The sequence below is a fragment of the Danio aesculapii genome, chromosome 3 (assembly GCF_903798145.1).
Source record: "Danio aesculapii chromosome 3, fDanAes4.1, whole genome shotgun sequence".
Taxonomy (NCBI): Eukaryota; Metazoa; Chordata; class Actinopteri; order Cypriniformes; family Danionidae; genus Danio; species Danio aesculapii.
The window spans coordinates 60,736,421-60,761,638 of NC_079437.1; the positions used below are offsets into that span (position 1 = coordinate 60,736,421).

Consider the following 25,218-nt stretch of genomic DNA (forward strand, 5'->3'; position numbering starts at 1 on the left):
AAGTCCAGAGTGAGCTGTAATCACTCACCAGCACTGATAGTTTACTCCAATTACTCCTTGATGTTTAACTGAGCAAGACGTTTTTCACAGTATTTCCTCTAATATTTTTTCTTCTGGAGAAAGTCTTATTTGTTTTATTTCGGCTAGAATAAAAGCCATTTTTAATGGTTTTAAACCATTTTAAGGTCAATATTATTAGCCCCTTCAGCAATATTAGTTTTGGATTGTCTCCAGAATAAACCACTGTTATACAATGACTTGCCTAATTACCCTAACTTTACTCTAATTAACCTAGTTAAGCCTTTAAATGTCACTTTAAGCTGAATACTAGTGTCTTGAAGAATATCTAGTCAAATATTATCTGCCGTCATCATGACAAAGAAAAAATAAATCAGTTATAAGAAATGAGTTATTAAAACTATTATGACTAGAAATGTAAAGAAAAAATCCTCTCTCCATTAAACAGAAAAATTTGGGGGGGGGGGGGGGGATGGGATGATAGACAGGAGGGCTAATAATTCTGACTTCAACTGTAATAATATATGAGCTAAAATCAACATGGTTTATTAATTTGATAGTTTTGATTTCAAGTGTAGCCTACTTTCCCTACTGAAAAAAAACTGTTTAAACCAGCCTAAGCTGGTTAGCTGGCCGACCAGCCTAGTTTTTGAGGGGTTTTGGCCATATCCAGGCTGATTTCCGGCCATTTCCAGCCAGGTCTTAGCTGGTCAGGCTGGAAAATGACCAGCTAAACCAGCTTGACCAGGCTGGTTTATGCTGGACATAGCTGGTTTTGGCATGGGCTCCTAGCCTGGATAGGCTGTCCAAGCTAGTTTTAGCTGGTCATCTCCCAGCCTAACCAGCTACCAGGCTGCAAATGGCTGGAAACCAGCCTGAAAAAGGCCAAAACCTCTCTAAAACGAGCTTGGTTGACTAGCTAAAACCAGCCAACCAGCCTAGGCTGGTTGAAGCAGTTTTTTTCAGTAGGGTTAACATTCACAGATAAATTGCTCACCACAAAACTAGCAGTGTGAGCTAATCGAATCAACATGGTTATTTTTTATTTACTTTTATAACATTCACAGATGAACTGTTCTCCACAGAACTAACGTGAGCTAACCAAATCAGTATAGTTAGTTTTAATTTCGTGTGTGATTTAATAACTTTCACAGATCGATTGTTCACCACAGAACTAGCAATGTGAGCTAAACAAATCAATGGTTGACTTCATGTGTAGGCCTACTTTATAATGTGCACAGATGAATTGTTCACTACAGAACTAGCAGTGTGAGCTAACAAAATTAATATGGCTAGTTTTGACTTTAATGTGTAGTTTTTAATGCTGTAATTTCTGACAGAAATATATTGTTTTTTTCCGTCAGTGTGAATGTGTTTCTTCCTCCGGCCGCTAGGGTCGCTAAATAATAGCGGAAGCTCCAGAAACACCGGCCAGAGAAGTGACTGATTTGAACGCGGAAGCTGTCATTAACGTGATTTTGTAGTCGGCACCCAGCAGTAAACATGATTTAAGCCGTCAGTAATTATTAGCCGTGACTGTCAGTTTATTAAAATAAAGCCAAGACTATTTATCGAGCAGATATGTCGGACAGCAGCGGTTCAGTCGGCCTGTTTTCCTATGAAACACTGGTTCATGCAGTGGCAGGTGCGATGGTGAGCAGATTAACTACTGTACATTATCGTGTATTACAGTGATAATATTGTCAATGTGTGATTTTTTTTTTCGTTGTTTCGTTGTGTTGAAGGGCAGTGTTACAGCAATGGCAGTGTTTTTCCCGCTGGACACAGCCAGAATCAGACTTCAGGGTGAGATTTCTGTTGTTCTGTTGTCTTTAAATACAGTTTTTAATACAAAGTTATCGTATAAATGTGAGTTAAATGGGATAATTCGGCCAAAAATGACAATTCTGCCATCATTTATTTATCCTCGAGTTGTTCCAAAGTAGTTCTAGATTTAGTTTTGTTTTGTTGAACACAAAAGATGCTTCGAAGAATGTTCACATGAATTTTTGTTTGACAGATTTAAACAAACTGTACAAAATACAATTACAATACAAATACAATTATTTCCATTACATCCTTCGCTGTTAAAGAGCCACGAAACCCCCCTCTTTCAGTTCAAGTCTACCTCAGAATTAAAAAAATGCTTCAAGATGGGCATGGAGCGCTGCGGGCAGAGGGAGGAGTGGGCACGGCTGGCAGAGCAGGGGAGAAAGAGGGGAGCAAACAACTGTCAGTCAGCTCACAAAATGAGACACAAACCATGAGAAGACTCATGATTTTATAGTTTACAAAGTTAAAATCCAAAGAAATACACATTAAGCAATTTAATGCCCTGCTACATTTGTTATTCGTAATTTCATATACACACCACAACTTGTTATATCATCATTAAGATAATCGTGTTTATATAAACACTATAAATGAGGAGGACTTCTCTCCTCCTCAATCCCCGGGTCTGAACGCAGACACAGTGGACAGCAGTGTAGCAGGTCTCTTGCCATGTCTGTTTCAACCATTACAGTAATCTGGAGATTTTAAACATATGGCGAAGACAGCAGCACGGGTATAGGCGATGTGTACAAATGGTAACGAACTCAACTGATTAAAGACAAAGTCCGCCATTCTCCAATACTCTCTTCAATTCCGGACTAAAATGCTTGCTGCAAACCAACAGCTTTGCTGTATCGAGCCTGACAGAATCGCGGGGAAAACATGCAACAAACACCGTGGATCATTGAAACAATCACATACGACCCGTGCCCTGCATGGTCTCACCCAGTCATTGGGTCTCGCAGCTTGGCAGGTCTGCCTTGCCTTTGGAAAGCACGTGCTCTCATGAATAAATAAGAGCAGGGTCTTCTCATAGGATAAGAAAACTCCGCTATGAATAATAATGAGAAACTGACACGTCGTCACTCCACTAGCAGATTCACGCTCTGTCACCGATTATGATCACCGAAAATGATTTTAAACCCGGAAGATGAAATTAGTTGACAAGTTTTTCCCAAAATGAAAGCTGACAGGTGCTAACGTTGTCTTAACTGATGCTCAACACACACAAATCTGCTAAAATCTCAAAAAAAAAAGTGCTCCAGGGTGTCCTGAATCTTGAAAACACAATATGAAAGACTGCAAATACCATCCGGAAAATGGTAGCAGGACAATTGTAAATTTGAGGTTGAAATATTTTGTTTTTTTGTAGTAAAACTATAGTTAATATTCGGTACTTGTTCAGTTGTTTGTGGTGCTGGATGACTTTTTTATATATATAGTATAGTATAGTATAGTTACAGATACTGCGCACATCTCAATATGCCAAATTGAAGTGATCTTTCCCACAAAATAATATGTCAATGGAGCGAGTAAAATAATATTGTTTTTCGTTTAGAAGTAAGATCATTTAATTCTGGGATTCTCTGAACAAAGTGTTGCATTTGTTGTCAAACACACAACAGAAACTGCTCTCACACTGTTTAAAGGTGCAGTGTGTAAGTTTGACACCCAGTCGTTGAACTGGGTATTGCATTTCTGGATCAAAACAAATGAAAGCGCAGGTTGCCAGATTGAGGACCAACAGAAACGAACCTGACAAGCCTAAAGGCTGATTTAGGTACTCAGATTGAATCAGAACTGAGACTCAGTGCAAACCAACACATATCAGTGATTCAGCATCTACATTTAATCATGTTAAAGAGGTTTAATATGTATTCAGTAGATTATAAACCTCACCATTTCGCTGGAGTGCAGTGAGTGCACTATTCTGTGCTTCTGAATGGCTGTATTTACTTTTCTGTTGTGTTTCGTCTTGCGCAAACATCCAAATTGCTCACCACTGCAATCTCGTTAGGTAGCGTGTTGTTAGGACACGGGGTTACAATGTAACCTGCTCACCTAATGTTTACGCTCCTAATATTTATATTATTTGCTAATTAATAACCTCATGTGGAACTGAATCTGCGTCTTATTTCAGAGTCTGCTACTGTCCACTGGAGGTCGCATTTAGGTCACGGACACACACTTTGAGAGCCTTCCTGACTGAATGAATGAAATGCACTGTTTTCCATCAAGGCTACCCGGGGTGCTAAATTTTTACTGGCTAAACTGGCATTAAGCAGGTTAAAATGACCAAAACAGAGACAGACATTCTGCCATGAAAAACACATGTTCAAAGCAGAATATCTGACTTCAGCATTGTTTCTCAGATAAACAAGAATGTTCACTTAGCATGTTTCTTAAATATCTGCAAACATATGATGGTATTTTGATGCTTCAGAAGAGTCGAAAACTTACACACAGCACCTTTAACTACTGCCAGGAAGTTACTGCTACTGTTTAAAGGAGTCCCCAACATGTAAACCGTGGCTTGGAGAAATTACCTCTCTCTTACATTTGGAGCAAATTAGGTACTATTTAAAAAGAAAGCTCGAACAATTTGAGAAAATTTGGCATCCTTTTATCTGTTACCTTGAAATAAACAAAACAATGCATAATGGAATAATTTCTGTAATGTTTTAATATGCTTTATCATTAATATGGCAGATTATTTTGCTTGTTTTAAAGAAAAACTCATTTTATTTTGGCACATTACTTCTGAAAACAACACAATATGTTTTGCTCGTCTAAAAAATGATTCTTGATTTAAGAATTTGAAGATATTTGGACTCAAAACAAGACCAAAACTCCCAGTAAGAAAAGCTTTTTTTGCAGTGTAATCATCTTGTGGTTACACTATCCATTTAGAAAATGTATGTGCTGATCACAAAGCTAAGTATTTAAACAAACTAGCATCTTGCTAAAACATTTTATTGGTGAATATTAACTGATAATTGATATTTATATTCATTAATTTATGTTAGAATCTCATAATCTGTTGTATGTTTAAAATATATGTTTAATGTGTGTCATTCTGTTGCAGTGGATGAAAACCGTAAGTCTCAGTCCACCCCCATCATTCTGGCTGAGATCGCCAAGGAGGAGGGCGTGTGAGTCTTATACATTTAAATACACTTAAATACACTCACCGGACACTTTACACCTTCAGTATAAGACAAGTCACTCTCGTCATGTTAAAGAAAACAGTCGAAGATCATTTGAGCTTTAGATTTAAGGTTTATGCATCAACAACCATGTTCAGAGTCTCATAAATTACATTTTTCTTCTTTGTTGTGATGCTCAGTTTGAACTCCAGCAGATCTTCTTGACTAAAACTGTGGCAAAATCATTCGAGAAATCCATTATCTTATAATGCATCGATGCTCCTTCTTGAATCGATACTGAACTTTTCTGTTTGAACAGCAGATGGCGCTCTAGGCTAGTTTTAACAGCAGATGGCGCTCTAGGCTAGTTTTAACAGCAGATGGTGCTCTAGGCTAGTTTTGAACAGCAGATGGCGCTCTAGGCTAGTTTTAACAGCAGACGGCGCTCTAGGCTAGTTTTAACAGCAGATGGTGCTCTAGGCTAGTTTTGAACAGCAGATGGTGCTCTAGGCTAGTTTTAACAGCAGATGGTGCTCTAGACTAGTTTTAACAGCAGATGGTGCTCTAGGCTAGTTTTAACAGCAGATGGTGCTCTAGGCTAGTTTTAACAGCAGATGGTGCTCTAGGCTAGTTTTAACAGCAGATGGTGCTCTAGGCTAGTTTTAACAGCAGATGGTGCTCTAGGCTAGTTTTAACAGCAGATGGCGCTCTAGGCTAGTTTTAACAGCAGATGGCGCTCTAGGCTAGTTTTAACAGCAGATGGCGCTCTAGGCTAGTTTTAACAGCAGATGGTGCTCTAGGCTAGTTTTAACAGCAGATGGCGCTCTAGGCTAGTTTTAACAGCAGATGGCGCTCTAGGCTAGTTTTGAACAGCAGATGGCGCTCTAGGCTAGTTTTAACAGCAGGCGGCGCTCTAGGCTAGTTTTAACAGCAGACTGCGCTCTAGGCTAGTTTTAACAGCAGGCGGCGCTCTAGGCTAGTTTTAACAGCAGGCGGCGCTCTAGGCTAGTTTTAACAGCAGGCGGTGCTCTAGGCTAGTTTTAACAGCAGGCTGCGCTATAGGCTAGTTTTTAGCAGCAGAAAGCATGTGATTGGCTGATCAGATATTTCTATTAAATGCAGTTGTACAGGTGTGTGTAATAAAGTGTCCGGTTAATTAATTATGTTGCGATGAACTCGTATTTAGATCTGCAGTCCACTGTACAGTGTATTTGACGTGACTGTGATTTTACACCTCCTCCGACTGCAGTAGTTGAGCTGGTTGTGGTTGAATGTGTGCTTTTTGACTGTTTCAGATTGTCTCTGTATCGGGGCTGGTTCCCGGTCATTTCCAGCCTGTGCTGCTCTAACTTTGTCTACTTCTACACGTTCAACACGCTGAAGAGGGTGATGGTGACCGACCGCTCCAGACCCAGCACAGATCTGCTCATGGGCTTCATATCAGGTGCTGATTTGGTTTATTTTTATAATCCGAATTAGGTTGGGACTAAAATATTGTGATGTAGATCTTAAAGGCTAATTATATCAGGCGTTTGTAATGCAGTGTGTATGGGTGCAGGACAGTAAAACTGACATGATTCTCTCTTCTATATGCCGTTATCAGTCTCACACTATTGTTTTCCTCTTTCTGAAAGTCTTGATAACACCATCCTGGAGTGTTTCAGTCATTATTTCAGCTAATAGGAATTTAAACAATGATTTGTTGTCCTCTCCCATTCACGGCGCTCTGCGTTCACCAATTATGTCAACTTCAAGTGTTGAGAAACACGCAAATGTGAAAAGGCTCCATTATAGATGCTAAACAGTATTATATATCCTAATGTCCTCTGTCTCTTCTCCTACAGGAGCGGTCAATGTTTTGCTGACGACGCCAATGTGGGTGGTGAACACACGGCTGAAGCTCCAGGGCGCAAAGTTCAGGAATGAAGAGCTCCACCAGACCCACTACAAGGGCATATTTGGTCAGAAGCTCTTCTAATCTGATGATCATACATCACAAACTAATGATCAGTCCAGTCACCTACTAGAGAAGCATATTTACAGTCAGCGGAGAGAGCGCAGTAGGAAAAAAATGACCATTTATTGTGTCTTCCTCTCAAATTAAAGGGATAGTTCACGCAAAAATGATCATCTGCTCTTAATTTACTCACCCACAGGTCAAGATGTAGCTGACTTTTTGTCTTCAGTCGAACATTGACGAAGATTTTGAGCTGAATCTGTGGTGCTTCATATAATGGCAGTGAATAATAACTAAACACAAACGAGTCCAAATCAATAACAGAGACTCCTGATGACACGCTGAAGCGAAATGATCAGGCTGCGTAAGAAACTGAACACTATTTACAATATTATTAGCTTTAATGCACAGCCTAGTCAAATAGATATTGGCGCATGTAGTCCGGTCGCTTTGACTAAACCAGGAAAGCTGGTGACCCAATCACCAGTACATACTAATAAACTGGGTCACCTGACCTCCCGTCTAAGCAGTCCCTCGCGCATTCATCAGACCAGACTACATTCCCACATACCTTCGGCTGAGTCCTTTATTCATCAGAGGTCGCCACAGTGGAATGAATCAACTATTTCAGCATATGATGACCTTTCAGCTGCAACCCAGTATTGGGAAACACCAATACACATTCATTCTCACACACATACACTATGGTCAATTTAGTTCATCAGTTCCCCTATAGCGCATTTGTTTGGAGGAAACCCACACCAACACGGGGAGAACATGCAAACTCCACACAGAAACGCCAACTGGCCCAGCTGAGGCTCGAACCAGCGACCTTCTTACTGCGAGGCCACAGTGCTAACCACTGAGCCATCTTGCTGCCCTACTGTCATCATAGCAAAGACAAATGATTAGTTATTAAAACTGAAATTGTGAATGAGTCCTGCTGATCTCCTCTTATAGATGCCTTCTCTCAGATCATCGCTCACGAGGGAGTCGGGACGCTGTGGAACGGGACGCTGCCATCTCTCGTGCTTGTCTTTAACCCTGCTGTGCAGTTCATGTTTTATGAGGCCATGAAGCGAAAAGCCGGACGAGGAGGACGAAAGGTGACGTTCATTCATTCAACCGTTCATTCATTTAACCCTTTAACCCTGTCGCCCGCATTTGAGCATAGACATAAACATAACATGTTCAGCTAGTCTTCAAGGCTTTGGTGCACAGATTTAAGCTTGGTCTCATTTTAAAAAAGACAGATGTCAGATAGTAGAAAGAAAACAGACGTTATGTGCCTCTGTTTAGGAAAATATTAAAACAGTAAGTGTAAATTTCATTATTTTACAAAAAATATGTATTTTACAAATCTGATTTAGCCTAAAATTGAAGATGTACACTCACCGGCCACTTTATTAGGTACACCTTACTAGTACCGGGTTGGACCCCCTTTTGCCTTCAGATCTGCCTTAATCCTTCGTGGCAGAGATTCAACAAGCTACTGGAAATATTGCTCAGAGATTTTGCTCCATATTGACATGATAGCATCACGCAGTTGCTGCAGATTTGTCGGCTGCACATCTGTGATGCAAATCTCCTGTTACACCACATCCCAAAGGTGCTGTATTGGATTGAGCTCTGGTGACTGTGGAGGCCATTTGAGTACAGTGAACTCATTGTCATGTTCAAGAAACCAGTCTGAGATGATTCACGCTTTATGACATGGTGCGTTATCCTGCTGGAAGTGGCCATCAGAAGATGGAGACACTGTGCTCATAAAGGGATGGACATGGTCAGCAACAATACTCAGGTAGGCTGTGGCGTTGACACAATGCTCAATTGGTACTAATGGACCCAAAGTGTGCCATGAAAATATCCCCCACACCATTACACCACCACCACCAGCCTGAACCGCTGATACAAGGCAGGATGGATCCATGCTTACATGTTATTAAGGCCAAATTCTGACCTGACTATCCAAATGTGGCAGCAGAAATGGAGACTCATCAGACCAGGCAACATTTCTCCAGTCTTCTATTGTTCGGGGGCACCCGGTGTGGTCTTCTGCTGCTGTAGCCCATCCTGCTCAAGGTTGGACGTGTTGTGTGTTCAGAGATGCTCTTCTGCAGACCTCGATTGTAACGAGTGCTTATTTGAGTTACTGTTGCCTTTCTATCAGCTGGAACCAGTCTGGCCATTCTCCTCTGACCTCTGGCATCAACAAGGCATTTGTGCCCACAGAACTGCCGCTCACTGGATATTTCCTCTTTGTCGGACCATTCTCTGTAAACCCTAGAGATGGTTGTGCGTGAAAATCCCAGTAGATCAGCAGTTTCTGAAATACTCAGAGCAGACCATCTGGCACCAACAACCATGCCACGTTCAAAGTCACTTAAATCCCCCTTCTTCCCCATTCTGATGCTCACTTTAAACAGCAGCAGATCGTCTTGATCTTGTCTACATGCCTAAATGCATTGTTGCTGCCGTGTGATTGGCTAAATTAGAAATTTGCGTTAACAAGCAGTTGGACGGGTGTACCTAATAAAGTAGCCAGTGGGTGTATTTCAGAACAAATTTCATTCCAAATTTGAAGTTGAGATCTCAAAAAATTAGAATTTTTTTTTTTTTACATTGGTGACTAAACAATTACATTGGTGCCCTCTATGTTTTGAGGAATATGATCAATATGTTTGTTTTCTTTTCGACAATATCTGTAAAGGAGTGTGGGAAGTTTGGTGATATTTGAATTGAATTTAGCCTCTGAAAACATCAAAAAATTTGGATTGCTGTAGCAAAGTAATGCTTTACGACTAAAATATTCTTGTTGCAAATAATAAAAAACTGTTACTCAATATCTATGAAAAATTAGCAGGAATTTGAGTGGAGTCCTGGCTGGCTAAAATCTGCATACAATCTGGTGTAATTAAAACAATAGCAAGCTCATTTTGTGATTTATTTTATACATTGATTTTGCATTAAATTGAGGTAATTCAGCTTTTTAAGTCATTAAAAGTTGTAATTTTACATTTGGTTTACAGAGGGAACCCTGCTTATTAAATATCATCTTTTGTGTTCCCTTCTTCAAAACCTATTTGACTTTCTCCTGTTGAATGACGAGTAAATGATGACCGAATCTTTCAGTTTGAGGGGTGAACTGTCCCTTTAAGAGTGTGTTAAACGACTTGTACATTTCATCTATGGGCAGATCTCCTCGTTCGAGATCTTTCTCATCGGTGCCATCGCTAAAGCTATCGCAACAACTGCGACGTATCCTCTGCAGACGGTTCAGGCTATTCTCAGGGTAAAGACCGCTGTATGATCATATTAAAGATGATATACTGTATAATACACTGATGCTGTGTTTTCTCCCTCTACAGTTTGGCCAGTATAAATCAGATGATAAAGGTGGGCTGGTGGGCAGCCTGAGGAATGTGGTTTCTTTGTTAATGGACCGGATCAAGTAAGATTTTTCATCCCTATACAGTAGAGATTAAAACCTAGATTATGAGTTTCAGGTTACAGTTTAGTCCTGTTGAAGTTTTAAAACTAGCCTAGAGCACCATCTGCTGTTAAAAATTAGCCTAGAGCACCATCTGCTGTTAAAAATTAGCCTAGAGCACCATCTGCTGTTCAAAACTATCCTAGAGGGCCATCTGCTGTTTAAAGCTAGCCTAGAGCACCATCTGCTGTTAAAAATTAGCCTAGAGCACTATCTACTTTTCAAAAATATCCTAGAGCGCTATCTGCTGTTTAAAACTAGCCTAGAGCGCTATCTGCTGTTTAAAGCTAGCCTAGAGCACCGTCTGCTGTTTAAAATTAGCCTAGAGCACCATCTACTGTTCAAAACTATCCTAGAGCGCCATCAGCTGTTAAAACTAGCCTAGAGCATCGCCTGCTGTTTAAAGCTAGCCTAGAGCGCCGTCTGCTGTTAAAACTAGCCTAGAGCACCGTCTGCTGATTAAAAACTAGCCTAGAGCGCCATCAGCTGTTAAAACTAGCCTAGAGCGCCATCAGCTGTTAAAACTAGCCTAGAGCACCGTCTGCTGTTCAAACTAGCCTAGAGCGCTGTCTGCTGATCAAAACTAGCCTTGAGTGCCGTTTGCTGTTCAAACTAGCCTAGAGCCCCGTTTGCAGATCAAAACTAGCCTCGAGCCTTGTCTACTGTTCAAAACTAGCCTTGAGTGCCGTTTGCTGTTCAAACTAGCCTAGAGCGCCGTCTGCTGATCAAAACTAGCCCTGAGTGCCGTCTGCAGTTAAAAACTAGCCTAAAGCGCTATCAGCTGTTAAAACTAGCCTAGAGCGCCATCTGCTGTTTAAAGCTAGCTTGGAACGCTGTCTGCTGTTAAAAATGAGCCTAGAGCGCCGTCTGTTGTTCAAAACTAACCTAGAGCACCGTCTGCTGTTTAAAGCTAGCCTAGAGCGCCGTCTGCTGTTTAAAGCTAGCCTAGAGCGCCGTCTGCTGTTCAAATCTAAGCTCGAAATCAATTCAACAGAGAATAACAATGCATTTTGAAAATTGCCACAAAAAAGAAAACAAAAATGAACTCTGTTTAACAGGAGACACGGGCTGCTCGGTCTGTACAAAGGTCTGGAGGCGAAGCTGCTTCAGACAGTGCTGACGGCGGCGCTCATGTTTGTGGTGTACGAGAAGATCACCGCCGCCACATTCAGACTCATGGGCCTTCAGAGGAAACTCAAGCACTGACAACACACACTCTAGCCTTCAGTGCTGAGAGACTGACCCACCACTACCTCTCTAACACACACACACACATTGGTCTTAGTGGTTTATGAGGACTCTCCATAGGCTTGATATGCTTAAGTTTAAACAGCTAGGGCTGACCTAAGTGCTGTACATAAACACAAATAGAAATAACTGCATAATGAAGCATAATAACAGCAGATTATTACTTGTTCAAAGCTAAACAAGTGAGTTTAAAGAAGAGATTTAAAAACAGCTAAAGAGGTAGCCATTTGAGTTACAGGCAAACTCTTCCAGAAACGTGGACCCAGCACTGAAAAAGAAAATAACACCACCATAATGTATTTTATTAATTATAAACCGCTTATATTGCCCTACCCCTAAATTAGGGCTGCACAATATATCGCTAAATTATCGTTATCGCAGATAATAGTATGTGCAATATATGTATCGCAGATATGTGTGATTAATTACATTCATGCACTGGCTGTTGATCTAAAGTTGACCAATCAGATGGGGCATTGCTATCTATAGCCCCGCCTTCTCAATAGTTGCTGTTCTGCTATTGGCTGGAGAGTCCTAAAGATGAAATGAATCACTAATGGTCGGAAAATGATAGCAGCCAATCAGTGTCAGCATATCTGCGGAGGTTTTCACTCATTCATAGTGTTTTAAAGGCTAACCGTTTGCCCCAGTTTGAGTCTGAATTAGAATTAATTAGATCTATGAGGTATATTTTACCTGTTTACTCTAATGTTATTAGATAAACACATGATTTTAAAACAGGTGATAAAAGTAGCATTTTTCTAGGGAAATGTTGTATCGTAAGAAATATCGTTATAGCAATACTCAACACTAACATCTCGTATTTGTCCAGCATTGTGCAGCCCTAGCTTCCTATTGAAATACTATTAAATACATTCTTTAAAAACAGAGCTAATAAATAAAATAGCATTTTTTCTATTTTATCATAATAATCAGCAACATGATCGCATATTTTAATAATATAATTCACTATAAACGTGAAAAGACCTTGTTCAACCTGATTTTTAACTGTTTTGATACACGAGGACACAAGGCATGTCCTCTTAAACCACCTAAATGGAGTATATGTAGCTCATGTCATTATCCGAATTTCTGTTCTTGTAAACCACCAAAACCAGTACACACACACACACGTCCCCAATCTGTATGTATACAAAACCAGTACACACACACACACACACACACACACACACACACACACACACACACACACTTACATATATATATATATATATCCCATCAGCCATCACAACACAGGTCAGTTTAAAGAAAAAAATCTTAAGTTTTACGCACTTTTAGTTTTTAACATGTTACTTTTTTTTTTTGAAATGTTTACATGATCATGTTACTGATGTTTAACATCATGTAGAGCTAAAAGGCTAAATCTGTGCCACACGAGTCTTACGTTATTTCTAAAGCATTCGTTTTTCTGAGTTTAAAGGGGTAGTTCACTCAAAAATGAAAATTCTCACCAGTTACTTGGTTCTAAAATGCTGGGAATAAAATAGTTATTAACTCTTTCCATCGACGTATCCTACCTTTTTTGCGTATTATTATTATTACCTTAATTAATTAATAATTATTAATAATATTGCGCATTATTAGTCTTGTATGTTGTTACAATGGAAATGTACAATGGCTGTTTTTACTCCAGCATTCTTCAGAATATCTTCCTTGGTATTCAACAGAAGATACTCAAATAGTGGAGGATGAGTAAATGATGACAGTTACCTTTTTTTTGTGTGAACCATCTCTTTAAAGATGATCATGAAGTCAAAACAAAGCCATTCCTGATCAGCGCTGTTACTGTTAACTAAACTATTTTCACGATTTTAGACAAAGTAAAAGGTAGCTATGCACATTAAATGAACTGAATGTATATTATATTATTCATATTGAGCACATCGTAATGCCATACTCTAATCCTGCTTTTGGATGACCCTGAATACTATAATACATTTATTTGGTGTTTATATTTTAGTTGGGAGTAACGAATAACTTAGTAACCTTGTTAAAACAATTATATCTTTAATCTTTAATTAAAATACTCATTGGATAAACCCTGGAGTGTTACTAAGGGTTATTTATTACAAGACTTTAAAAACAACAACATATACACTCACAGGCCAATTTATTAGGTACACCTTATTAGTACGGGGTTGGACCGCCTTTTTCCTTCAGAACTCCTGTACTACTACATCCCAAAGGTGCTTTATTGGGTTAAGATCTGCTGACTGTGGAGGCCATTTGAGTACAGTGAACTCATTGTCATGTTCAAGAAACCAGTCTGAGATGATTCACACTTTATGACATGGTGTGTTATCCTGCTGGAAGTAGCCATCAGAGGATGGAGACACTGTGCTCATAAAGGGATGGACATGGTCAGCAACAATACTCAGGTAGGCTGTGGCCCAAAGTGTGCCAAGAAAATATCCCCCACACCATTACACCACCACTAGCAGCCTGAACCGCTGATACAAGGCAGGATGGATCCATGTTGTTGATGACAAATTCTGACCCGACCATCTGAATGTGGCAGCAGAAATCGTTCTCCTCTGGCCTCAACAAGGCATTTGCGCCCACAGAACTGCCGCTCACTGGATATTTCCTCTTTTTCAGACCATTCTCTGTAAACCCTAGAGACGGTTGTGCGTGAAAATCCCAGTAGATCAGCAGTTTCTGAAATACTCAGAGCAGCCCGTCTGGCACCAACAACCATGCCACGTTCAACGTCACTTAAATCCCCTTTCTTCTCCATTCTGATGCTCAGTTTGAACTGCAGCAGATCGTCTTGACCATGTCTACATGCCTAAATGCATTGAGCAGCTGCCATGTGATTGGCTGATTAGAAATTTGCATTAACAAGCAGTTGGACAGGTGTACCTTATAAAGTGGCCGGTGGGTGTATGTTATAATCAATGTCAATAAAGTCACCATATATGATTACACAACAAATAAACCACTTACATTACGTGCATAACAGTTGGCCAGATTAACCACTAATATTATCTTGTTAGCAGCTAATATTATTAAGCAATAAATGGATCTAGAAATGACCCTCACAGTGCATCTAAAATGTTTTATAGTACTTTTTTATTATTAAAAAGTAGCATAAAATAATAAATAATAAAAGAGTGAACTTGAAAAGTGAAAAATGTCAACGTGAGACATCAGAATTGTAACGTATTACTGTAATCATTATTAGAAAGTGGCTAATGATAATAATAATAATAATAATAATAATAGCACTCAATTGGTATGGCGCTTAAGATAATATAGTATTAAAAACAGGCTAATCTATTTTTGTCTTCAACTGTACAATAAAAATTGATATCCAGTGTAAAATCTGGGCCTTGCAGGAAAAAGATGAGCAATAACGTACATAGAGGATGTTGAATTTATTGCATTAGCATAACTCTCCAATTATAAAGAAAAGACTTCAAACATTTTTATTTACATGTACTTACAAGCTAGCTATAGCAATTCGGCATTAATGAAAGGCATTTTCAACACATTATAGTGTAAACATGAGCTTGAGGACAAGATTATTCACACCAGATCTGCCTTAAATGAATGTCTGACCTGCTGTGTGTCAATGAAGACCGTATACTGGACAACAAAACAGTTTACATGAAGAAATGGCTACTAAAACTTTGTACTAGAGTTCTTTTGTTTTAACATTTTAAATAGCGTATATTTTTATCATTTAATTTTGTCCTATAACTCATTATTTCACTGTACGTGCACTTTTTTGGCATGTTTTTATGAATTGAAATCTGCATATGAATGCTAATAAAGATTGAAGAAATCCTGCTCAGAGAGAGTTCTCTGTGATTTATTTATTTATTTTTACAAATCATAACCTGAAAGTACATTTGGAAGAAGACTGGAGACAATTTAGGAAATAATTACCACAACTGGATTTGTTTTACTCACTTTGGTTAAATTGTGCTGATATTCATGATCAGTGTTGAGTGTAACTGTAATTAGATTACTTTTCTGCCGAGAAATAATCAGAAAAGTAATCTAATTACAAGTAACTAATTAAATTACCAGGAAATAAGGGATTACTTTTCATTTAAAGGTAATGTAATTACTGTAATTAGATTGTAACATTAAAGAGATTACTTCTCTTTTCTAAGTCCTCTAATTAGCTACTGTAATTTCCTTTTCTGCTGAAAGTAAAGGATTATTTTAGTTCTATGTAATCAAATTAGTTACTGTAATTAGAGTACTTTTCTGCTGAATAAGGTAAAGGTATTACTTTATTTCCTGGTAATTTAATTTGTTACTGTAACTTGATTACATTTTTAGCAGAAAAGTAATCTAATGTAACCACAGTAACTAGGGTTGGGTCGATTGACGATGCCATTATCCATCGCTGATGGCCGATAGACATTACGATGCTGAGCCGGCATCGTGATCCTCCGCCCCGCCCTCGTCGCAGCAACAACCCGCTTGCCAAAAATACACACTCAGTTTACACTAACACATCTTAGTTTTAAAAATGGCATTTCAGAACGAAAACAATCCACACTGGTGTCTAAACTAGCATTTCTGAACAGCCCTTTTTCCACACTACACTGCTGAAAACACACATCACGTGACTACAACACACACACTCATGCGCTGCAGTGTAGGCTATGCACGCGTCTGACTCGAAGCGCCAGCAGTCACCCCAGAGAGCAGTGCACATTGTACAGTTGATCAAGGATGTATCAGGTAACATGTCACAGCGGCAGTACACTGCTTCAATCTTTTGCTTTAACGCTTGTACTTCAGATACTGTTGGTTTTGCACCTTTTTTAGCGACCAAGTTTGTGAACGCCATTATACCGACACAGATCACTCTGCCTATTCATGCCAGAGTCCTGCGGAAAAAGTGATGGACAGGTGGTCATTTGTGTGTAACTTCTCTTTATTTATTTATGATTTGCTTATGGGTAAAACAAAGACCACGCGGGTCAAGAAGTTGAAATGGTAGGCTACAAATAATTAATTTACCTAATTCACCGCCACCTGCGACAACGATGCTATCATCCATCATGATGTTTCGCATTAGACGATCGTATGTACCCAAATTGGTTGACATCGCCCAACCCTAACAGTAACTAATTAAATTACCTAGAAATGAACAGTAATCTCTACTGAAAAAAGTAATCTAATTACAGTAACTAAATAAATTACCAGGAAATAAAGTAAGGGATTACTTTTCATTTCTATGTAATTTAATTACTTTAATTTCATTACTTTTCTGCTGAAAAAAAGTACTTTTCAATTCTATGTAATCTAATTAGTTACTGTAACTAGATTATATTTTCACCAGAAAAGTACTCCAATGTAATTACAGTAACTAAATAAATTACCAAGAAATTAAAAGTAATCCCTAATGATAAAAGTAATCTAATATGGTAACTAAATTACCAGGAAATTATGTAAGGGATTATTTTTCATTTCTAGGTAATTTAATTAGATTACTTTTCTGCTGAGAAAAGAAGGATTACTTTATTCATTCATTAATTTTCCTTTGGCTTAGTCCCTTATTTAGCAGGGGTCGCCCCAGTGGAATGAACCGCCAACTATTCTGGCATCTGTTTTATGCAACAGATGCCCTTCCGGCCACAACCCAGTACTGGGAAAAGGATTACTTTATTTCTGTGTAATTCTATTAGTTCCTGTAATTAGATTACTTTTCTGATGAAAATATTAAAGGGATTACTTTTTATTTCTAGGTAATTTAGTTACTGTAATTAGATTACTTTTCTGATAAAAATTTTAAAGGGATTACTTTTTATTTCTAGGTAATTTAGTTACTGTAATTAGATTACTTTTCTGATAAAAATATTAAAGGGATTACTTTTTATTTCTAGGTAATTTAGTTACTGTAATTAGATTACTTTTCTGATAAAAATATTAAAGGGATTACTTTTTATTTCTAGGTAATTTAGTTACTGTAATTAGATTACTTTTCTGCTGAAAAAAGTAAAACATTTTTCAGTAGAAAATTAATCTAATTACAAGTACCTAATTAAATGACCAGGAAATAAAGGGATTACTTTTCATTTCTAGGCAATCTAATTGGTTACTGTAATAAATTTTCTGCTGAAAAAATTAAAGTAAGGGATTACTCTTCTTTTCTAGGTCATTTAATTTGTTTCTTGTAAGGCACCTGCCTTAAATACGGTAAATACTATATCTGTATATACTATATACTGTAAGTTCTATATAAGCGATTCTGTTTTTGTTATACAAATATATCGTGCATAATAACTATATTTTTTAGCAATAGAAGGTTTCATTTATCAAGACGATTGAGTCCGCAATGTATGACAACATAGTATATGAAATATTGCTTTGAGATGTTTTGATGCATATAATTATCATGCGTATTACTCTTAATGCGTTACATATAAAAAAATAAAGTTTAAAGGTCCTATTTGGCTCAAATTTAAAGAATTTTAAATTGTGTTGAATCAAGTCATTAAATTACTTATTGAGTAACTTTAGTTACTTTTCAGACATAATTATTACGATTTTTTAAGTAACTCCCCCAACACTGTTCATGATGCACTAATAAAGATTTGTGCTAACACTGTACCATAAGGTTGTATTAGTTAACGCATTTACTAAGCAATGAACAACACATTACAGTATTTGATCATCTCTGTTAACATTAGTTAATGGAAGTACAGTTCATGTTAACTCAGTGCATTACTAATGTTAACAGAGATGCATTTGGATGTTAATAATGCATTAGTAAATGTTGAACAATTATTAATAAATGCTGTACAAGTACTGTTCAGTATTAATTCATATTAATAAATATATGAACTAACATTAACTTATGAAACCTTACTGTAAAGTGTGACCTAAATTGACAATAACATCAGACTGATTTTGCTCCTGTTTCATCAAATAAGGCCCATAGAATTTTATAGAACTGTAAAATGTTTTTTAACAATGTACATTGTTAAAAAACTTCCCAAGGACATTATGAATTGATTATTATAAATAACAAAGCAGCTGAAATACAAGAATACTTACAAAAAAATAGTGCACGTGGATCCCAATCTTTCCCAGGGTCACACGCTGAATCCAGAGAAAATGCAAGCAGGATTGATTCAGTGTGTGTGTGTGTGTGTGTAATTAATGAACATGCGGTGTGTGTGTGTGTGTGTGTGTGTGTGTGTGTGTCAGTGGTCAGATGAAGGACGGCTCATCATGTCCTTTATGTACCAGTCAGGTATAAAAGTGTGTGCAGAGTCTCTGTGGACGGTGTACGTCACGTCTCTGCGTGGATCCCAGGAAAACAGATACACCAGTCTGAAACAACATCAGCACATCACATCTCTGTTTGTTTATTGCCACATTAGCAACTTATTTCATGGCAAGATCAACATGCAGTAGAAGTCTGTATATTTTATTCCCTAATTTCTGATTTAACAGAGAGAAGATTATTGGCAACTGTTGGAATATCAAGCCAATTCCATGCGTGTTCAATAAGAAAAGGTCTGGAGAGGTTTTTCTTCAATGCCAAAAATATTAGTAATTTATTCGATGACAGAGCTCTGGGTTACATTACCCCAATGCAATACAAGAATTACATACAAGAGGTTCGCAACTAACTTACACTCCCCTGACTCCAGCATATATACACAACTGCTATTAACAGGTGGAGTATTGGTGTAACGTCACTCATCAGTCATTCTGCAGTCCTTTAGCTCTACCCCAGATATACTTCCTCTGTCTGCAACCCTTCTCTGCATACCAGAACTGAACGATCAAGTGCATCTTCAATATATTTCACAACTTCTATTATGCTCCTTGTGATCTGTCTAGACTTCTTATTAGACAGCAGTCTGGAACAAGGCTCCCCGCACTATATTTATTCTTATTCTGCTATTACTCTATCATCAGCAGTTCCTTCTAAAACGCATGCAGCACAGTAAAAAAGAAGTAGTATGCTTGGTCAATATATGGTATCATGCAAATGAAAAAGATTGATTAATCTGTTGTTAGTCTAAACATTTTTCTAATAAAAAATAAAGAGACAAAATAATTAAAATAAATTCCTAAATAAGAACACATTTCTAATCATGATAGTTTTAATAAGTCATTTCTAATAGCTGATTTCTTTTATCTTTGCTATGATGACAGCTCATAATATTAGACTAGATATATCAGACTAAAGTGACATTTAAAGGCTTAACTAGGTTAATTAGGGTAAAGTTAGGGTAATTAGGCAAGTCATTGTATAACAGTGGTTTATTCTGGAGACAATCCAAAACTAATATTGCTTAAGGGGGCTAATAATATTGACCTTAAAATGGGGTTAAAACAATTAAAAACTGCCTTTATTTGAGCCGAAATAAAACAAATAAGACTTTCTCTAGAAGAAAAAATATTATAGGAAATACTGTGAAAATTTCCTGAATCTGTTCAACATCATTTGGGAAATATTTGACAAAAATTCACAAGAGGGCGAATAATTTTGAGCTAACATTGACACATTTTAAATCTTCTAACCTTGGGTCATCCTCTTTGACGACGGATTTGACGAAGGTCAAGAAATCGTTGCAGAAATTCATACAGACTGTGGGCTTCCAGCAGTTATACTCGTTCTAGAGGTAAGAAAAAGAGAAAAGACTGATCCACATTTCTTTCCTATAATGACAAAGCGTTTTTCAGACAGCAGCTTTTTTAGCCATCATCCGCATGAACCGGAAGCTGTGACCATATTTTTTCATATTGTGATGCAGAGAAACTGAATATTAAATGAGAAAACAGTAGGCATGGCTTGTTTTTTTTACTGTGAGCTGATTGGATGTAGTAAAGTAGGCGTTTCATTCAGAAAGATAAGTAGAAGTGTTTGGAGAGAGTTATTACAACCGACTCCTCCTCCTCACCATTTCTGTTTGTTGTCAAAACTGACATCTGAAGGGGCGTGGTTTAGTATGTTAGCCACGCCCAATACCTCAGACAGACCTAATCTGACAATTTAACTGAAAACAAACAGGAAGTGCAGTTTCAGATTTCAATTTTAAAGGGCAAACATTAGTTTTTTCTTAATGACATGCACAGATGAATCGTTCACCACAAAACTAGCGATGTGAGCTGACAAAATCAATATGGTTAGTTTTAATTTTATGTGTACTTTAAGAACCCGTGTCCACCAACTGAAGATTTATTTTATTTTATATAAGGTTATTTTATATAAGGTTATATAAGACAAACCTTGATCATCTGCGATATCTTCGAGGTTTGGAAGGTCTCCACAGACACCACTATCCCATCATGGTCTCGAAACCCAGCGATTATCTGTGGCACTCCAGGAAGAAATGACTGCGCCCACCATTTCAGCAGCTTGTACCTTTAAGAGAAACACGTTTGGGAAGTGCTTACTTTGTAAAACACCATTTTTGGAAAAAACAACAATAATAATAAATATATATAAAACACACAGTTGAAGTTAAAATTATTTGCCCTCCTGAATTTTTCCCCCAAATGATGTTTAACGGAATTTTTCCCATTATTTCCTGTGTCCCTAAAGTAAAAGCAGTTTAAGGTAAAACCATTTAAACGTCAATATTCGCCCACTTAAGCAATTTTTTTTGTATTGTATTTCTTGATATTTCTACAATGACTTGCCTAATTACCCTAACTTGACAAATTAACCTAGTTAATAAGCCTTTAAATGTCACTTTTAACTGAATACTAGTATCTATTATGTACTGTCATCATGGCAAAGATTAAAGAAATGTAAAAATATTTCCCAAATTACGTTGAACAGATTCAGGAATTTCCCACAGTATTTCCTATAATATTTTTTCTTCTGGAGAAAGTCTTATTTGTTTTATTTCGGCTAGAATAAAGGCAGTTTTTAATAGTTTTAAAGCCATTTTTAAGGTCAATATTATTAGCTCCTTCAGCAATATTAGTTTTCGATTGTCTACAGAACAAACCACTGTTATACAATGACTTGCCTAATTACCCTAACTTTACCCTAATTAACCTAGTTAAGGCTTTAAATGTCACTTCAAGCTAAATACTAGTATCTATTATGTACTGTCATCATGGCAAAGATTAAAGTAATGTAAAAATATTTCGCCAATGACGCTGAACAGATTCAGGAATTTTTCACAGTATTTCCTATAATATTTTTTCTTCTGGAGAAAGTCTGATTTGTTTTATTTCGGCTATAATAAACAGTAATAGGCAGAAGAGACCCTGTAAGAGACCTGCGGAGCAAAACGAACAACCTCAAATAGTGCACAACAGTCACCTGTGGAAGTTGCTCTGTTGTTTGGGGGTGCAGATCTCCGCTGAAGTTTTGAGCTCCACATAACATCCCGGCGCCGGAGGAGCATCGGGGTCTTTGAGGCGGCAGTCCACCTCTCCAGAAAACAGCAGCTTATGGTCAGCCAGACGTGTTTGAACCACCGTACAGAAGGCCTCGTTGGTGTTCACCACACCTCCCGGGTCTGGAGTCCCATCCGCACCATCTTAAAGAAAAAGCACAACAGTCAAAAGTGGACAATGGTTGATATTTTGGAAAAATGTACATTTAAAATTGGCAATATTTTATTTAATTGATGAGGTTTAAATACATTATTAGAAATATAAATGCAGAGGTAGTTATGTGGCCATAACATGAAGCAAAGTTATAGCACTAGTATCTTCCACATCTCCTCCAAAGCACCTTCTGTTGTGTTTTGATGTGATTTTTTAGGATATTTCCCAGATAACAACCTCTAAATAACACAGGCTATCCCAGTAACTGAGAATCACCTTGACTGTCAGTGAATACACGTTATATACTTACATCCACATTCATACGTATCTGCTTGTCTCTCAAGCTACTGTTTTTGACTGTTTGGCGCCATCTTGTGTCTGAATACTGTGCAGGTTAGTGTATACTCCATCAGCTGTGTTCATTCCTGTCAGCTATGCCTTTAATTGAAGAACTAATAAGCTATTACAGCTCAGAACAATGTTTTGTGTCTAATTTGAATGTTTTGTGGCAAGCAGCCATGCAATAACCAGGATAAAGTACATATCCAGGATGGTTGTTTTTGAAGATTAAACCCTTCAGTCTTATGCACTTTGCATCAGGCTGCAGATAAATCTTCACCTGCGCATGTGTACTGCTCAAACTTGTATCCCCAGTACATCATCTCCTCCTGCCGCTCGGAGCGCGTCTCTCGGCTCACTCTCGCCTGCTCCGTCTCCACCTCGCTGATGTAGATGCTGCCTCTGAACCTGCTCGCTGCCATCATCCAGCCCTCCTGGGTCTCGTATGGGGTGGTCAGCACTTTGGTCAGGTGTCCTCTCCATGTGACGAAATCCACACCCAGAGCACTGGGTAAATTTGCGTAAATTCAAAAATTATATTTGACAAATACACATCTTCTTCGACATTAAAATGTATACTATATATATATATATATATATATATATATATATATATATATATTCATAGTATTAGTTAAAAGTTAAATCAATTACCCACATGGGAAATACTATAGAAATTTACAGTAAATACTAGTGTTTTTGAACCATAGATACAAAAGTAAAGTACTTTTAACTACTTATAAGCAAAACAAATTATCCAATCCTGTAGTTTTCTAGAGTATGTTATACTACAATACACAAAGTTTACAACAGATTGCCATAATAAAAGCTAAAGTACACTACTTATTACAGTTTGCTATAATAAATACTACAGTATGCCATGGAATTCATTGACAAAGTGTAGAAATACTATGATATAAACACACACACACACACATACATATATATATATATATATATATATATATATATATATATATATATATATATATATATATATACAGTATTAGTATTTTTGAAGTTATACTATAATACATTAAAGTTTTACTGTAATAAAACTAAAGTATACAACATTATTTTCGGTTCACACATATAACAGTACGCTAGCATTGATTAGTAAAGAGGTGTGCTGTAATTTATACACACTACAGTACATTTACACACAAATCATAGGTTTTTTCCCTTTCATTTAAACTATAATGCTACAATACACCAAATAAACGTCATTTATTCATAGTGTAGCTAAAGTAAAGAGTATTTACCAGCTGCTGGAGTTGCTGTTTTGCATCTTGTGTTTGTTCTCCAGGATCCACCTCAGCATGTGGTCCAGCTTCTCCTTCACGCCATCATCTCTCTTTATAAACCGGCTCGTGTATCCGTCTCTGAGGTTGAAGTCCGGGCTCCTCCGGGGCTCCACATAATACCGTAGCTGCCTGTGGTCGTTGAAGAAGTTTCTGCGGGCGTCCAGCGAAAAACAGCCCACCTCCAGCGGCTGCTTGTACAGCGGAAAATGTCTCTCGTATAGCCGGCGGTCAGCGCTCAGAGCCCGGTCTTCAGCGGGCGGCGGTCGGTGTCGTTTATCGCTCGGCAGATCACTGCCCGGGTCTCTGGGTCTCTTATAAACCGACTCATAATGATGATTATGATCTTTTCGATAACCTTGAGCCATGGCCTGCTTTTGGTTAGTAGTTTTTGATGGGTATAAACTAACGTTCCTGCTGAGAGTTAACGTAAGCTATGTAACGTTAGCTAATGAATGAATACGGTGCTTTTCATAACGGTCAGGTTATGTGATACTCTCAAAGAAATCAGCGAACATCCTGCAGTGATGTTGTACATTTGATCCTTTAAATGTAAACGTGGCTAATAGATTTTAATGTGAAATATATACCTCAACAAAAGTCACTCAGCGTACTGTTGTTGTTAGCCTGAGTGTACCACAGCTAGGTAACTGCGCGTTCAAAATAAAGGTTCCGTGATTTACATTTCAGAATAAAAGACCCCCACACATCACAGTCCACATACAAATCCTTTAATACAGGTTTGTGACGCTGTGTAACAATAACTAATATTTTTAAATTACAGTGAGGGTTGGGTTTAGGGTTAAGGGTAGGCGTCAATAAAATAAATGTTAATGGGTTCCATTAGGCTATATAAAATAAATAATAAATAATCTTCAAGATTTAAGAAGTCGTTTGTGTCTCCAGAATGTGTCCCTGAAGTTTCAGCTCAAAACACTCATCAGATTATTTATCAGACCTTTCAGAATGTTGTGATTTTCTGCTCTGAACACATTGGAGCTGTTTTTGTGGCCTGTGCCTTTAATGCTGGTTCTCCCCGCCCACCGTTCCCACATGTCTGTCAGAGTGTGCCTCAATCTCCGCCTCGGCTGCATCAGATAAACAGCACAGTGACAGACATGAAGGAAGCAGATCTCACGTAACGTCTGTGAGAAATACTACAGTAAGAACTTTCCCAGTGATTATTTGATGTATGTGTTGTACTGTGATTTTTCAGGTTTTTATTTTTAATAAATATTTTTCACATTGTCATTATGGGGTATTGTGTGTAGAATTTTGAGGACATAAATGAGTTTAATCCATTTTAGAATAAGGCTATAACATAAAAAAATGTGGAAAAAGTGAATCGCTATCAATACTTTCCGGATGCAAAGT

The 25,218-nt window shown here is 37.8% G+C and overlaps 2 protein-coding genes across 3 annotated transcripts; one reads left to right on the forward strand and one right to left on the reverse strand.

Annotated features, from left to right (window-relative positions):
* The first annotated feature begins 1,441 nt into the window (after positions 1–1,441).
* slc25a17l (solute carrier family 25 member 17-like) lies at positions 1,442–15,509 on the forward strand. The gene is made up of 9 exons (XM_056454381.1): positions 1,442–1,671; positions 1,764–1,824; positions 4,937–5,003; positions 6,293–6,441; positions 6,842–6,958; positions 7,915–8,060; positions 10,151–10,246; positions 10,323–10,405; positions 11,503–15,509. Exons 1-9 carry the CDS (start codon positions 1,600–1,602, stop codon positions 11,648–11,650), a joined length of 939 nt encoding a protein of 312 aa, XP_056310356.1. The 5' UTR covers positions 1,442–1,599; the 3' UTR covers positions 11,651–15,509.
* dxo (decapping exoribonuclease) lies at positions 15,072–24,489 on the reverse strand. Of its 2 annotated transcripts, XM_056454379.1 has the most exons (6): positions 23,806–24,489; positions 22,824–23,050; positions 21,975–22,194; positions 20,927–21,062; positions 20,219–20,313; positions 15,072–19,015 (listed from the first exon to the last, which is right to left on the reverse strand). In XM_056454379.1, exons 1-6 carry the CDS (start codon positions 24,210–24,212, stop codon positions 18,886–18,888), a joined length of 1,215 nt encoding a protein of 404 aa, XP_056310354.1. In that variant the 5' UTR covers positions 24,213–24,489; the 3' UTR covers positions 15,072–18,885. The 2 variants fall into 2 exon arrangements, with proteins under 2 accessions (XP_056310354.1, XP_056310355.1); XM_056454380.1 differs by lacking the exon at positions 20,219–20,313.
* Positions 24,490–25,218: the final 729 nt, after the last annotated feature.

What these genes read in the sequence shown, in the direction of transcription:
- slc25a17l (XM_056454381.1), top strand. Translation starts at nt 1,600, where the DNA reads ATGTCGGACAGCAGCGGTTCAGTCGGCCTGTTTTCCTATGAAACACTG. An exon ending in ATCGCCAAGGAGGAGGGCGT is followed by an intron (nt 5,004 to 6,292) that starts GTGAGTCTTATA and finishes TGACTGTTTCAG; the next exon opens with ATTGTCTCTGTATCGGGGCT. An exon ending in CCGGACGAGGAGGACGAAAG is followed by an intron (nt 8,061 to 10,150) that starts GTGACGTTCATT and finishes ATCTATGGGCAG; the next exon opens with ATCTCCTCGTTCGAGATCTT.
- dxo (XM_056454379.1), bottom strand. Translation starts at nt 24,212, where the DNA reads ATGGCTCAAGGTTATCGAAAAGATCATAATCATCATTATGAGTCGGTT. An exon ending in AACAGCAACTCCAGCAGCTG is followed by an intron (nt 23,051 to 23,805) that starts GTAAATACTCTT and finishes AAATTTACCCAG; the next exon opens with TGCTCTGGGTGTGGATTTCG. An exon ending in TGAGCAGTACACATGCGCAG is followed by an intron (nt 22,195 to 22,823) that starts GTGAAGATTTAT and finishes TTTTTCTTTAAG; the next exon opens with ATGGTGCGGATGGGACTCCA.